This window comes from Hypanus sabinus, chromosome 9 (assembly GCF_030144855.1).
Source record: "Hypanus sabinus isolate sHypSab1 chromosome 9, sHypSab1.hap1, whole genome shotgun sequence".
Taxonomy (NCBI): Eukaryota; Metazoa; Chordata; class Chondrichthyes; order Myliobatiformes; family Dasyatidae; genus Hypanus; species Hypanus sabinus.
This window is the reverse complement of record NC_082714.1, coordinates 88,127,977-88,141,559: the sequence shown is the minus strand read 5'-3', so window position 1 is coordinate 88,141,559 and position 13,583 is coordinate 88,127,977. Positions and strand designations below refer to the sequence as shown.

General features: G+C 51.6%; 1 protein-coding gene across 1 annotated transcript in view; it reads left to right on the top strand.

The window, feature by feature from the left end:
- LOC132399582 (DENN domain-containing protein 4B-like) overlaps window positions 1-13,583 on the top strand; it is a 148,484-nt gene that overhangs the window by 29,683 nt on the left and 105,218 nt on the right. Inside the window, 5 exon segments of the mRNA XM_059980094.1 lie at window positions 1,509-1,638; window positions 4,744-4,950; window positions 9,831-9,959; window positions 11,050-11,194; window positions 11,385-11,977. Of these exon segments, the coding sequence (XP_059836077.1) occupies window positions 1,509-1,638; window positions 4,744-4,950; window positions 9,831-9,959; window positions 11,050-11,194; window positions 11,385-11,977 (1,204 nt within the window).

Here is a 13,583-nt window from a genome sequence, read left to right as displayed (position 1 = left end):
AAGCAGGGCCACCCAATTACACCGTGTGATCTGTTAACCCGTATGGATGTTGGGAGGAAACCGGAGCACCCGGAGGAAACCACACAGTCATGGGGAGAATGTACAAACTCCTTACAGACAGCGGTGGGAATTGAACCCGGGTTGTTGGTACAGTATTAGTGTTACGCTAACCGCTAAGCTCCCATGTCTCCTACTTTAGCCTTTGAGAATCTATCTCAGAATAGGGGTCACTGACATATATTGTGAAATCTGTTGCCTTGCAGCAGCGGTGTAGTACTATAGGCTAAAATGTCTATAAATTACAATCAATATGTACAGTGGATGCCTGTTAATTGGGCCATCAGTTAATCAGGGCAGCCAGTAATTTTGGGACAGCTCTAAAGAACAAAAAGTAATTGAGAAAATGGCCGGGATTCCCTTCGATAATTTGGGATGCGGTGCTGCTTAATTGGGACAGGAGACTATTGCCAAACAATTTCTAATCAGCATCAGTCGCAGGCACTTGTGTGACTGTTCGACATGCTTAGAGCAAACATTTTCATAAAAGCACCAGTTACTTGTGCTTGTTTTGTTATACACCTGGGCCGACGGATGCTGATTCAAAAAGCAGTGATCTTTGATTGGCCTAAAAGAAATTTCAGACCCCTGCCAATGTGAAAAGATTTGACACTAGCCGAAAGAAATTACCCTGGGTGTCTGTGCCGATTCTGTTCATTTACAGCCAACCAAAAGAACATGGCAGTGTTGTGCTGACAACTATTCGGAGCTTTTGCACAGTTTTATAGTACTGTAGAGGTATTGGTAATGTTCTGATTTATTCTGTATTGCATTTAAGTACATAATTATTTATTCAATTAAACAGTAGTTTGTCTTTTTTATACCTTTCCATGAATCTTAGTTTTGTAAGTGGAGATGACCGCTAAAATGGCAGGAGGATGGGTTGAGTGCAGAAGTTCAGGAAATGGAGGAGATGTGGCTGAGGGCACCATCAATAGTGGAGGAAGGGAAAAATGTATTTTTTTATACTATTTCTATGGAACTTCGGAATTGGGGCAGCCTCCTAATTGGGCCAAAATATCCCAGTCCAATGTGTCTCAATTAACCAGAATCCCCCGTGTATAAAAAAATTAAATTAAATAAGTAGTGCAAATACTGAGGTAGTGTTCGTGGGTCCATTGTCTGTTCAGAAATCTGATTTTGGACAGGAAGAAGCTGTTCTTAGAACGTTGAGTGTGTGTCAGCCTGCTCCTGTGCCTCCTCTCTGATAGTGATGGGTGGGGGGTTGTCCTGGTGATTGGGGGGTGGGAATTGCAACTGTTGTAAGGCCTTTTGGAGATGTCCTCAATGCTAGGGAGGTCATTGTAGAAAGAGTTGGATAGACATTTAAATTGGAGGGGAGTCGGCAGGGTGGAGGAACGGGTTTGCAGGAAGGCTGCCTGCCCCGCGTGCACTGCTTGGTGCTGTTGACAATCCGGCATGGTGATGGGAGTTTTTGTTCATTCTCGCAGCTACGATGGGTTTCCTCTGCTCAGGCCCGAGCTGTTCGGCGAGCCCCAGGAGCTTCCAAAGAGCCAGCATGCCGTCAGCCAGCCCCGGAGCAGCGCCCCCAGCAGCCCTGCCCCCCGGAGGACAAAGCAGGTACTCCGCCTGCCACAGAACCAGGCTCCACTCATCCACACCAATCAGCGTCTAACCCAGTCCCACTTACCCTTGTTTGCCCCACATCCCCAAACCTTCGCTATCCGAGTAACCACTGTAGCGTAGTGGTTAGCACGATGCTATTACAGCTTGGGTCGTCGGGCTGGGTGGAAAAAAATGCTTCCTAGTTAAATCTCTCTCCTCTCACCTGAAACCTGTGCCCTCTAATCCATGATTCTTGAACCCTGGGGAAAAGATTGTGCATATTCTCTGCCCCTCGTGATGTTGTACACCTCTGTAAGTTTGTTTTGGTGTACCCATGATTAATTAATAAGTCTGAAAGGTCACCCTCATTGTCCTGTACTCTGGTGAGAAATAGTCTCCATAACTCTTGCCCTTAATCCCAACAATATCCCTGTAAATATCCTCAGTAATATTTTCATTTTAATCCCATCTTTCCCACAGCAGAGTGACCAAAACTGAGCACAGTATTTCATATGTGGCCTCTTTAGCATCTTGTACAGCTGCAACATAATATCCCAATTTCTCACTGATGAAGACCAGCTTTCTTCACCACTCTTTCTACCTGTGACGCCCCTTTCAAGGAACCCTATACTTGCACTTCAGGGTCCCTCTTTTCTACAGCGTTCCCCAGGACCTTGCTGATAAGTGTGAACATTTGCCTTCCTAAAAAGCAACACTTTGCAATTATCTGAATTAAACTCCATTTGCCATTCCTTGGCCCGTTTACCCAATTGATCAAGATCCCCCTGTGAATCCTGATAGCAGACTTCATTGTGAACAGCACTGCCTATTTTAGTATCATCTACCCTGTGCATTCACATCCAGGTGATCGACATAGATGACTCTGTTTTTAACTGCATTTTGTACTACAGCTAGACTGCGTCTCTGTCCCGACATAGGGGTCACTGTCCCAGTGTTGGGGGGGGTTTCTGTCCTGATACAAGATCAGGCACAGAATGGGCAACTGCGTCACCTACCACCACATTCTATCCACCATTTGTTGTTGCCAGCCATTTTAATTCCCCTCCCTGACCCCACACTCCCACACTCACCTGTCTGCCCTCAGCTGCCTTCACTGCCAGGTGAGGCTCAACGCCATCCAGAGGGAGAACCCCCTCGCACCCCCGCCCCCCACCGGGTAGTCTGCAACCTCACAGGATGAACACTGAATTCTCCAACTTCTGGTCACCTGCTCCTCTTCTGCCTCTTGACTCTTTCTTCTTGATCCCTGATCTCCCAGGCTCTCCTACACCCACCCTGGCCTCTTCACCCTGTTTCTATCTGCTCATCACCCACACACTCCCCCCCCCCCTCTGCCCTCCCCTCCCCACCTCCCTCTTCTATCAGATTGTATCATCTGCAATCCTTTGTCACCTTGGGTCCACCCATCACCTCCCAGGCTCTGTCGCTATTCCCACTCTCCCCTCCTCGATATGTCCATCACAACCTTCCCACCTGAATCCACCCATCACCTCCCAGGCTCCATTGTTGTCCCCACTCCTACCTCCTCCACCTACCTGTCACATGCCCTCCCCACCTGAATCCACCCATCACCTCCCAGGCTCTGTCGCTTTTCCCACTCCCCCCTCCTCGATCTGTCCATCACACCCTCCCCACCTGGGTCCACCCATCACCTCCCAGGCTCTGTCGCTGTTCCCACTCCCCCCTCCTCGATCTGTCCATCACACCCTCCCCACCTGAATCCACCCATCACCTCCCAGGCTCCATTGTTGTCCCCACTCCTACCTCCTCCACCTACCTGTCACATGCCCTCCCCACTTGAATCCACCCATCACCTCCCAGGCTCTGTCGCTGTTCCCACTCCCCCCCCCTCGATCTGCCCATCCCACCCTCCCCACCTGAATCCACCCATCACCTCCCAGGCTCTGTCGCTGTTCCCACTCCCCCCTCCTCGATCTGCCCATCACACCCTCCCCACCTGAATCCACCCATCACCTCCCAGGCTCTGTCGCTGTTCTCACTCCCCCCTCCTCCACCTGCCTGTCACACGCCTCCGTAGTCGTCTGTGGCAATGAATTCCACAGATTCACCACCCTCTGGCTAAAGAAATTCAAGTTCAGTTTATTGTCATTTAACTGTACGCATGTATACAGCCTAACAAAACAACATTCCTCTGGACCAGTACATAAAACTCACACACAACACATAAAGTAACATTACCACTAATGATCTAAAGACTAATAAGGTGCATTTATGACACAGGTTTAAAAGTAAACAGAATAACACTACTGGCTCTGTTCCTCATCTCTGTTTTAAGTGGACATCCTGCTGGTCTGAGGCTGTGCCCTCTGGTCCTAGACTCCCCCAGAGCAGGAAACGTCCTCCCCATTTGCGCTCTGCCTGAGGCCTTCCATTGACCAGGGTCGTCCCAGCTGTCTACACGATACTCAAGCCAGGACAGTACGATATGGAGAGCAAGCTGTCCCCCATGCAGCAGGCTGCCCTTCTCCACGCAGTTGATGAATTCAAAGGAACGGCAGAGACTGATACAATCTGGCCCCAGTGGTGTCACAAAAGTTGCCAGTCAGTGTTGAACTCAACGTAGGATTACCTTAGTGATCCCAGCTCCGGATTTTTCCCTCTGGTTGGGCATAGCTGCAATGCAGCCGAAGTTTGAGATCAGAGTTTTCCTTCTTCTAGATGAGCCCCATCTAACCAAAACGACTGGTTTTAAGGCACCAGTAACCCACCTTTGCCCCTTCTCCCTTCAGTAGAAATGGTTCCACAGGGCTTAGCTAAGCCACACGTGAAGGCCAGGAGCTGGATTACTTGTCAGAGGCTATCTGAGATGCACGCATTGGGAGGATTAAATAGGTAGTGGGAGCTTATACCCACTACCTACCCTTGATATAACAACCTTAAGGAGCCACTGCCCACTCTACCTAGGCCTTTTAATATTCACACCCCTTGACTGGAGGGGAGGGAAAATAAACGGAGCAATATTTCTGCTCTAGATCACTTTACTGAGCTCTTCACGATCATGCCCTCGTAGGCTGTGGGGAGAGAGAAACAGGAGGGTAATGTTCAGGCTGGAGAGCTGATGATTGTTCACATCCGCAGGAGATCAAGCTGGCGCAGAAGGTTGCACTGAAGTACTCTGTGATCCCCGAGATGTGGGCCAAGTATCTCCTGGGCCAGTGCTACGCCCTGTGGTTTATCTACCTCCCTACCCTGGTCCGAGCCAATCAGCTGAAAATCCGAGCCCTTCACACCGCCTACGACGTGCTGAAGAAGATGGAGGCCAAGAAGGTGGTCCTGCCCGATGAGGTGCGTGCTGTTCCTGCGGTCTGATCCACCCCATTGTAGGGAACTCCCAAGCCAGTCACAGAGTCTTTGTCTTTATGGGGCCAGATCTGCAGATACAAACCTAGGCCACAGGACCTGGTGCTGTGTTGTACAGCTCAGCATTTTGCCTTCCACCTTCCCAAGTACAGAGGTAATTCCTGGGATTGGTAGAGAGGGGTATTTGTATGAAGCAAGGTTCCACAGCTGTGGAGTTAATGACAAACTAAGAGTAGCCCTGTTGCTGAAGATCAGAAATAAACTTGGGCCAAGGTGTGGGGAGTTTGGACCGTCTGGACGGTGTGAGTGGGGTTAGATGAGCCCAGGTTCGAAAGAGAGATTATCGGTCTGATCTGTTCTCAGGTGCAAACAGAGCAAAATAAAAGTTAGTTTAGGATGTGTTATACAGCATGGAACAGGCCCTTCGGCCCACCTAGTCCATGCTGACCAAGATGTTCATCTAACCTAGAGCCGTTTGCCCGAATGTGGTCCATATCCCTCTAATCCTTTCCTGTTCTAGTATCTTTCAAATGCTGTTGATGTATTTGCCTCATCCACTTCCTCTGGCAGCTTTTTCCACCCTCTGAGTGAAGAAGTTGCCCCTCGGGTTCTTATTTCCCCTCTCACCACAACCCTAACTCCTCTAGTGTTTGATTCCCCAATCCTAAGAAAAAGGCTGTGTGCATACACCCTATTTATTCCCCTCTTACATCTCTGTAAGATCACTCCCTCAGTCGTTACAAGGAAAAATGTCCCTACACGCTCAACCTTTCCCCATAACTGAGGCCCTGGAGTCCCAAAAAGTTCCTTGGAAATCTCTTCTGGACTCTTGTCAATTTAATAACATCAGGGTAGCCAAAACTCTTTGAAATTATCCAGGTGTGGCCTCAGCAACGTGGACTGACTGGATTACTCTTCAAGCTAGTATACATCTGATGGGCCAAGTGGCCTGGCTTATTGACTGCAGTACAAGTACATGGAGGGAAGACTCTCTTCTTCGCTTACTTGTGCGACTCAGCATCCTGCACGACCTTGCTGGCTGATGAGTAGTGTCCATAGATGGGTAGGGTGCCCAACACGTGAGAGGGGTGGCAATGTTGCCACCTACTTGGTGTCCAGGGCAGAAAGGGAAAGTGGGAGCATGAAAGCCCTCATCCCAAGGGGCTCCTTAGGGAAATGCCAGGGAGAGCAGTTCAAAGTAACTTTATTATCAAAGTGCATATACAACCCTGAGATTTGTTTTCTTGCGGGCACGCTCAGTAGGTTTCAGTGGGTACGTTTACTGTCAGAGAAATGTATACAATATACATCCTGAAATTCTTCTACCTCATAAACATCCATGAAAACAGAGAAGCGCCCCAAAGAATGGATGACAGTTAAATGTTAGAACCCCAACTGCCCCTCCCACACACAAGCAGCAGCAAGGTATTGACCCCCCCACCCCCACCAGCAAAAAAGCATCAGCACTCTGCACCAAGAACTCAAGCGTGCAGCAAAGCATCAATTAAGACACAGACTTGCAGTACCCCAAAGACTACTCGCTCACCCGGTATATCAACATACCACATGCTCTCCCTCTCCCTAATGAGGGAAAAAGAGGTGTCCCCACTTCACAGTGAGAGGGGAGACATAACAAACGACTCGCTAATTTACAACGTTAAGTCTGTTGTGTTGCTTTTCCCAAGCTCTGTGCCCAGGGAGTTGGCACCAAAAAGGCACAGCTCTCGTCACACAACCCCCGGCAGCTCCGGCTGTTCCGTGTTCTCCGGCGATGCTTCAGACGGGCTGGAATCCCCAGCGCCACAAAATCCCAGAACGCTGAAGGTGTGTTCGTCTTCCAGGCCCTGAGAGCGGGTCCCATTCCCACAAGCCAAGGTCAGAGTGTAACTCCAGGTCAGGGCCATCAGAAGAACCTCCCCAGATACCAGAGCTGTTTCCGAAGATGCAAGCAAAGGAGATGCCGTTTAGCACCATCTTGACTTCACCCCGCCTCCAGTAACTCCAACAACCGTAACTGAATCATTGAAAGACAAGGCTGACAAACAACCAAGGTGCAAAAGACAATAAGTTGTGCAAATGCGAAAGAAAATAAAATAATAGTAATGAATAAGCAATAAATATCAAGAACTTGAGATGGAGAGTCCTTGAAAGTGAGTCCATGGGTTGTGGGAACAGTTCAGTGTTGAGTTGAGTGGTTATCTCCCTGGTTCAAGAGCCTGATGGCTGAGGGGTGATAACTGTTCTTGAACCTGGTGGTGTGAGTCGTGAGGCTCCTGATGGCAGTGGTGAGAAGAGAGCGTGAACTGGGTGGGGGGGGGTTCCCTGGTGATGGCGCAGCTTTCCTGTGACAGCGCTGTGCAGATGTGCTCGGTGGTGGGAACGGCTTTACCCGTGATGAACTGGGCCACATCCACAACCTTCTGAAGGGTTTTCTGTTCAAGGGCAATGTGTTTCCCCATCAGGCTGTGATGCAGCCAGTCAATATGACCTCAGCCACACATCTAAAAGGTTTTTGATGTTATGCCAAATCTTCACAGACTTCTTTGGAAGTAGAGGCACACTGTGCTTTCTCCGTAATTGCATTTGTGTGCTGGGCCCAGAACAGATCCTTCGAGATGTTAACACCGAGGAATTTGATCCCCTGATGAGGATTGACTCATGAACCTCTGGCCTTCTCCTCCTAAAGTCAATAACCAGCTCTTTGATCTTGCTGACATTGAGTGAGGGGTGGTTGTTGTGGCAGCACCCAGCCAGATTTTCAATCTCCTCCCGTATGCTGATTTGTCACCATTTTGATTCCGTCTACAGCTGGTTTTGTCAGCAAACTTGAATATGGCTTTGGAGCTGTGCTTAGCCACACAGTCATAAGTGTAAAGTGAGTAGAGCAGGGGGCTAAGCGCACAGCTTTGTGATACATCTGCGATGGTGGCGATCGGGGAGGAGATGTTGCCTATCCAAACTGACTGGGGCCTGCTGGTCAGGATTTTCCAATTGCACAAGGATGTATTGAGGCCAACATCTTGAAGCTTATTGATTAGCTTTGAAGGATGACAGTATTGAATGCCGGGTTGTAGTCATCCTGATGTTTGCATCTTTACTGTCCAAATGCTCCACAGTTGAGTGAAATGGCATCTGTTATGGCCCTGTTGTGCCAGTAAGCAAATTGGAGCAGATCCAAGTTGCTTCTCAGGCAGGAGTTGAGGGTGTTTCATCACCAACCCCCTCAAAACATGTCATCACAATGGAAGATATTCACTGAGGCAGGTTACCGCGTTCTTCTTAGGCATAGGTATGTTTGAGGCCCGCAGGTGGGTACCTTGGACTGCTGAAGCGATAGTTTAAAGACCTCAGTGAACGTTCCTGTTGATCAGCACAGGTCTTTAGTATTCGGCCAGGTACACAGTCTGGGCCGGATGCTTTTTGTGGGCTCACCCTCCTGAAAGATGCTCTCTGAGTTTGAAATCACATCATCATGAGGGGTTGTGGAGTTTGTGAAGGCTCCTCCATGTGTTGACAGTCAAGGTGAGTGTCAAAGACATTGAGCTCATCTGGAAGCGAAGCTCTTGTCGCCCATGTTGCTGGGTTGTAACAGTTGAACAGCTGAACATCCTTCAGTGATTCACATCCAGTCTGGAGTTACCACTTCACCCCCTTCCAGAGCTCATACCTGGACCTCCTGATTCTTACTTGGTCACCAGACCTGAATGCCACTGATCTGGCTCTCAGCCCCGGTTCATCCAGGGGAAGGTCGGGAATGATTTTGTGAGACACACTCATCTACAGCTATTTTAATAAAGTCTGTTACAACCATGGCTTATTCATTTATATCCACTGTCTTGAAGCAACCCTGTAACTGCTCCTCTGCCTCTTGTTCTAATCTCTGGAGCTTCGCTCTTTAGCCTCTGCCTGTGTGCAGCCAAGTGATCAGATTTCCCAAAACGCTGTAAGGGCATGGAATGGTAGGCATTCCTTATCGTAATATTGCAGCAGTCTAGAGTGTTGGGATCTCCAGTGCTACAGGTTATATGCAACTGTTAATTGGGCAGAGATTTCTTCAAACAAGCCTGGCTGAAGTACGGAGTATTTCAACTATGATTTGAAGTACTTTGGGGTGGTTTGTTTGCTGATAGAGACACCAGTACGTGCAGGGTCTGAAGTACTGTACCTGATTACAGTGATAGTAAACTGAGGCTGGAGCCAAGCTGAACCGCTGGTATGGTGGACAGAGCTGCTGGCTTACTTCAGTCTCCGCCTCTGGGCCTGCGTGTGTACACTCAGAAAGTTCAGAGGAGATTTACAAAGATGCTAGCACTTGAGGGTCTAAGTTATAGAGGCCAGTTAAGCAGGTTGGGGCTTTCTCTCTTCAAATGAACTTACAGAGGTGTGCAAAATCACGAGGGGATAGGGGATTCAACTGCAGGTCAGTGCAGGTTTAAGGCGGGGCAGAAAGACTTAAAAGGGACCCAAGGGGCAACGTGGTTGCCCCAGAGGGTGGTGAGGGTGTGTGTGTGAAGTTTGCACATTCTCCCTAAGGCTGTGTGAGTTCCCCCAGAGGGCTCACCCCACATCTCAGCCACATGCGGAGTTAGTGGGTTAATCAGTTTCTATAAATCCATCCCTAAGTAGTGAGGGAATTTGGGATGGGATGTTGTTCCAGTGTTCTGTGACACACAGATTCCACCTTCCTTAAGGCAGGGCACTTGATGTGGGACAGTTTGGGATGGGCAGATATGGCCATAGGCTCTGTTTCTGTGCTGTCAGAACAAGGCGTGCCTCTCCTGGTTCTCTGGGACTCTTCACCAGATACCAGGTAGGGGGTCACAGATCTAGTGCAACTCTCTCTCTACCTCTGTCTGCCCCCTCAGGTGTGTCACCGCATGCTGATGCAGTTGTGTGGGCAATATGGGGAGCCGGTGCTGGCAGTCCGCGTACTGCACGAGATGAAGAAGGCTGGAATCATCCCCAATGCTGTCACCTACGGATACTACAACAAGGTGGGATGAGAGGGGCAGCTGGGCCTCACCTCTCGTCTACCCTTCTGTTGCTCAATCCACACCGTCCCACCTCTGTCACTCCTCTCACACCTCTGTCACTCCTCCCCCACCTCCGTCACTCCTCCCCCACCTCTGTCGCTCCTCCCCCACCTCTGTCGCTCCTCCCCCACCTCTGTCGCTCCTCCCCCACCTCTGTCGCTCCTCCCCCACCTCTGTCGCTCCTCCCCCACCTCTGTCGCTCCTCCCCCACCTCTGTCGCTCCTCCCCCACCTCTGTCGCTCCTCCCCCACCTCTGTCGCTCCTCCCCCACCTCCGTTGCTCCTCCCCCAACTTCATCACTCCTCCCCCACCTCTTTCGCTCCTCCCCCACCTCTGTCGCTCCTCCCCCACCTCTGTCGCTCCTCCCCCACCTCTGTCGCTCCTCCCCCACCTCTGTCGCTCCTCCCCCACCTCTGTCGCTCCTCCCCCACCTCTGTCGCTCCTCCCCCACCTCTGTCGCTCCTCCCCCACCTCTGTCGCTCCTCCCCCAACTCTGTCGCTCCTCCCCCAACTCTGTCGCTCCTTCCCCACCTCCGTTGCTCCTCCCCCAACTTCATCACTCCTCCCCCACCTCTGTCGCTCCTTCCCCACCTCCGTCACTCCTCCCCCACCTCTGTCGCTCCTCCCCCACCTCCGTTGCTCCTCCCCCTTCATCACTCCTCCCCCACCTCTTTCGCTCCTTCCCCACCTCCGTCACTCCTCCCCCACCTCTGTCGCTCCTCCCCCACCTCTGTCGCTCCTCCCCCACCTCTGTCGCTCCTCCCCCAACTCTGTCACTCCTTCCCCACCTCCGTTGCTCCTCCCCCAACTTCATCACTCCTCCCCCACCTCTGTCGCTCCTTCCCCACCTCCGTCACTCCTCCCCCACCTCTGTCGCTCCTCCCCCACCTCCGTCGCTCCTCCCCCAACTCCGTCACTCCTTCCCCCATACCTCTGTCGCTCCCCCCACCTATGTCACTCCTTCCTCTCTCAATCTTGTGCTCCCTTCCCCACACCAAACCACAGTCACACTGACCACTCTTTCTCCCCCCCCACCCCCCCCCAACCACAGGCGGTGCTGGAGAGTAAGTGGCCGTCCCGCAGTCAGGGGGGGCGCCTGAGGTGGGCAAAACTCCGTAACGTCATCCTAGCAACGGCCCAGTTCCGCAGGCCCCTCCGGGAGCGACATGGACGGCTGGAGGCAGGGACTGTGCAGGGTGAGTCTCTGACCCCTTCCCAGACGGATGAGGGATTGGGGGGAATCACAGGGGATACAAAGACAGGGAGGGGTTATGGGATGTGGAGGACATCACAGACGGGACAGGGTGTGAGAGAGGGAGGGGATTTATGGGATGGGGAGAGATTCAGGGTTCAGGTTAACGCTGCCCTCTCTTTTCTTCCACACAGATAGAACCCAGGAGGAGGGTGTGAAGGCTGGACCCCGAGCCATACTGCAGAGACACACCACCTGGTCAGGCAGCAGTGGCAGCCTGGATTGGGAAGTTTGTTCCCCTCCCCTGGTAAAGAGCAGGAGCACCAGCTGTGCCAGGACCAAGAGCAGCCCTCTCTCCGACCGGAGCCCTGGCTCTGCTTCCCCCCACTGGACCGGGCGTCTGGCCAGCAGGGTCAGCCGAACCTCGTCTCGGGACCGTCTGCCCAATGGGCCATCTAGAGCTGGCCTCCGGGCTCCGTTCACCAGTTCCCGCCGTCTCAAGCCACCCAAGGGCGCCTCCCCCGCGTCCCAGACTGACATTCTGTCTCCCGAGGGTGGGGGCCAGTCTGGCCGGAGGGGTTGCAGTGGACTGGATGAGAACTCCAACAACGTCCGGCTCACTAGCCGCGGGCTCTCCGGAAGATCCAAAGCCTGCTGACCCGCCTCGTCCAACCGAAGACCAGTACAGGCCCCCAGCCGGAGTGCTGGGCGCTCCTCTTCCCTGGCGCAGCAGACCGGCTCAGCAGAGAGACTGGGGCCGCAGGCAGCAAGAGACATGGAGAGTGAGGTGAGCGCCAGGCCCAGGAAGCCGCTCCACTCAGCAGCAGATGGGTCTCTTTCTGCTCGTCTGTGCGAGTCTCCCTTTCTCTCTGCATCTGTGTCCGTGCTTCCGAGTCCACGTGTCCATCCTTGTTCTGTGTGTCTGTCTTCCTTCTGTGTCTACACCTCTGTCTGTCTGTGCATCTGTGTCTGCGTCCGTCCTTGCACCTGAATGCCTATCTTTCCGACTCCACATCGGTCTTTCTGTCTGCGCGAGTCTTTCTGTCTGATTGTGTGCGTGCATGAAGTTAGAGGCTTCTGTTAGTTAGCTACTGCTGCTACGCCACTGGAGTGTAGGGCAGCAATGAAGGTCCCCCATCTCTCTGTGTCCTTGGCCATCTTCTCTATTGTGCCCCAGGTTTGGTTCAGTTTCAGTTTATTGTCATTTAGAAACCCACAATGCAATGCAGTTAAAAAATGAGACCACGTTCTCCAGAATGATATCACAAAAGTGCACGACAAAACGGACTACACCAAAAAATCCACATAACATTTGGCAATCCCCAATCCAGAGTCCGGAGAGGCTGCTGCATATTAATATCGCGCTACTGTCTTAGCGTGGTCCCTGGAAAGGAGCTCCAAATCCACCAGACAAAAGAAGATTACCCAGACACACCAAGTCAGGAGACTAACTCTACCACCCAACAAACCAAAAACTAAAGCTACAAGACCTACACAAAACCATGAACACGTGGTTCGGAGTCTACAAATGGAAATCTTGGGCAGAATCATCATTGCTGTTTCTCCAGCAGTTTTGTTTGACCAGTCAGGGTTGTTGGCCCTGAGCTGAACCCCCCCAATCTGGAGGACCGAAGGGCCACTCTGAGTCTGACCTCAACCCTTTGACCCATTTGGCATGGGTGACTCTAAAGTCCTGACTACTCTAAAGTCCTGACTCCATCCAACACAGCTCTCTGGGTCATTGAGGCACGCAAGCCTCCAAACCCTACGGCAAGGATGAGGTCCTGTTGGAGGAGAGGACTGCAGGACTGATCAAATATGGCAAGGTCAGAGAAACCCAGCTAGAAAAGTAAGAACATACCAGAACAGGAACAGAAGGTGCTAGAGGCACTCAGCTGGTCACACTGCGTCTGTGGTTACCGTTCCACAGGTTAAGCTACTCTGCTGTGCCGGGGAGGGGGAGCAGCTGAGCGTTCCGGCCTGGGCCTGTGCCAGTCTCCGGCTGGATGAGGACAACAGATTAATGTTACAGTTCCAGGAACCTTTGTCAGAATAGACTGCCCGAAGGGGTGGATGTACAGATTTCTCAGGACAAGTAATTAAGTCATTAAGGCCGGGCCAGTTCCAAACTGGGTCCTGTGGATAGGTGGTTGATGGTCAGAATGGACATATTGGGCTGAAGGGCCTGTTCCTATAACTGAGATATTCCACGGAATTTAAAAATATAAGAACATTAATAAGGTGAGTGAAGGCGAGGGGTACATGGGGCAGGGGTTAGTGAAACGGCAAGGGGTGTAGGGACTGAAAGGGGTCACAAAGATGGGGAGGAGCGTAGGGGGTGGATGGGGCTATGGAGACGTTGAGGGGTTTAGGGGCTGAAGGGGGTTATGAAG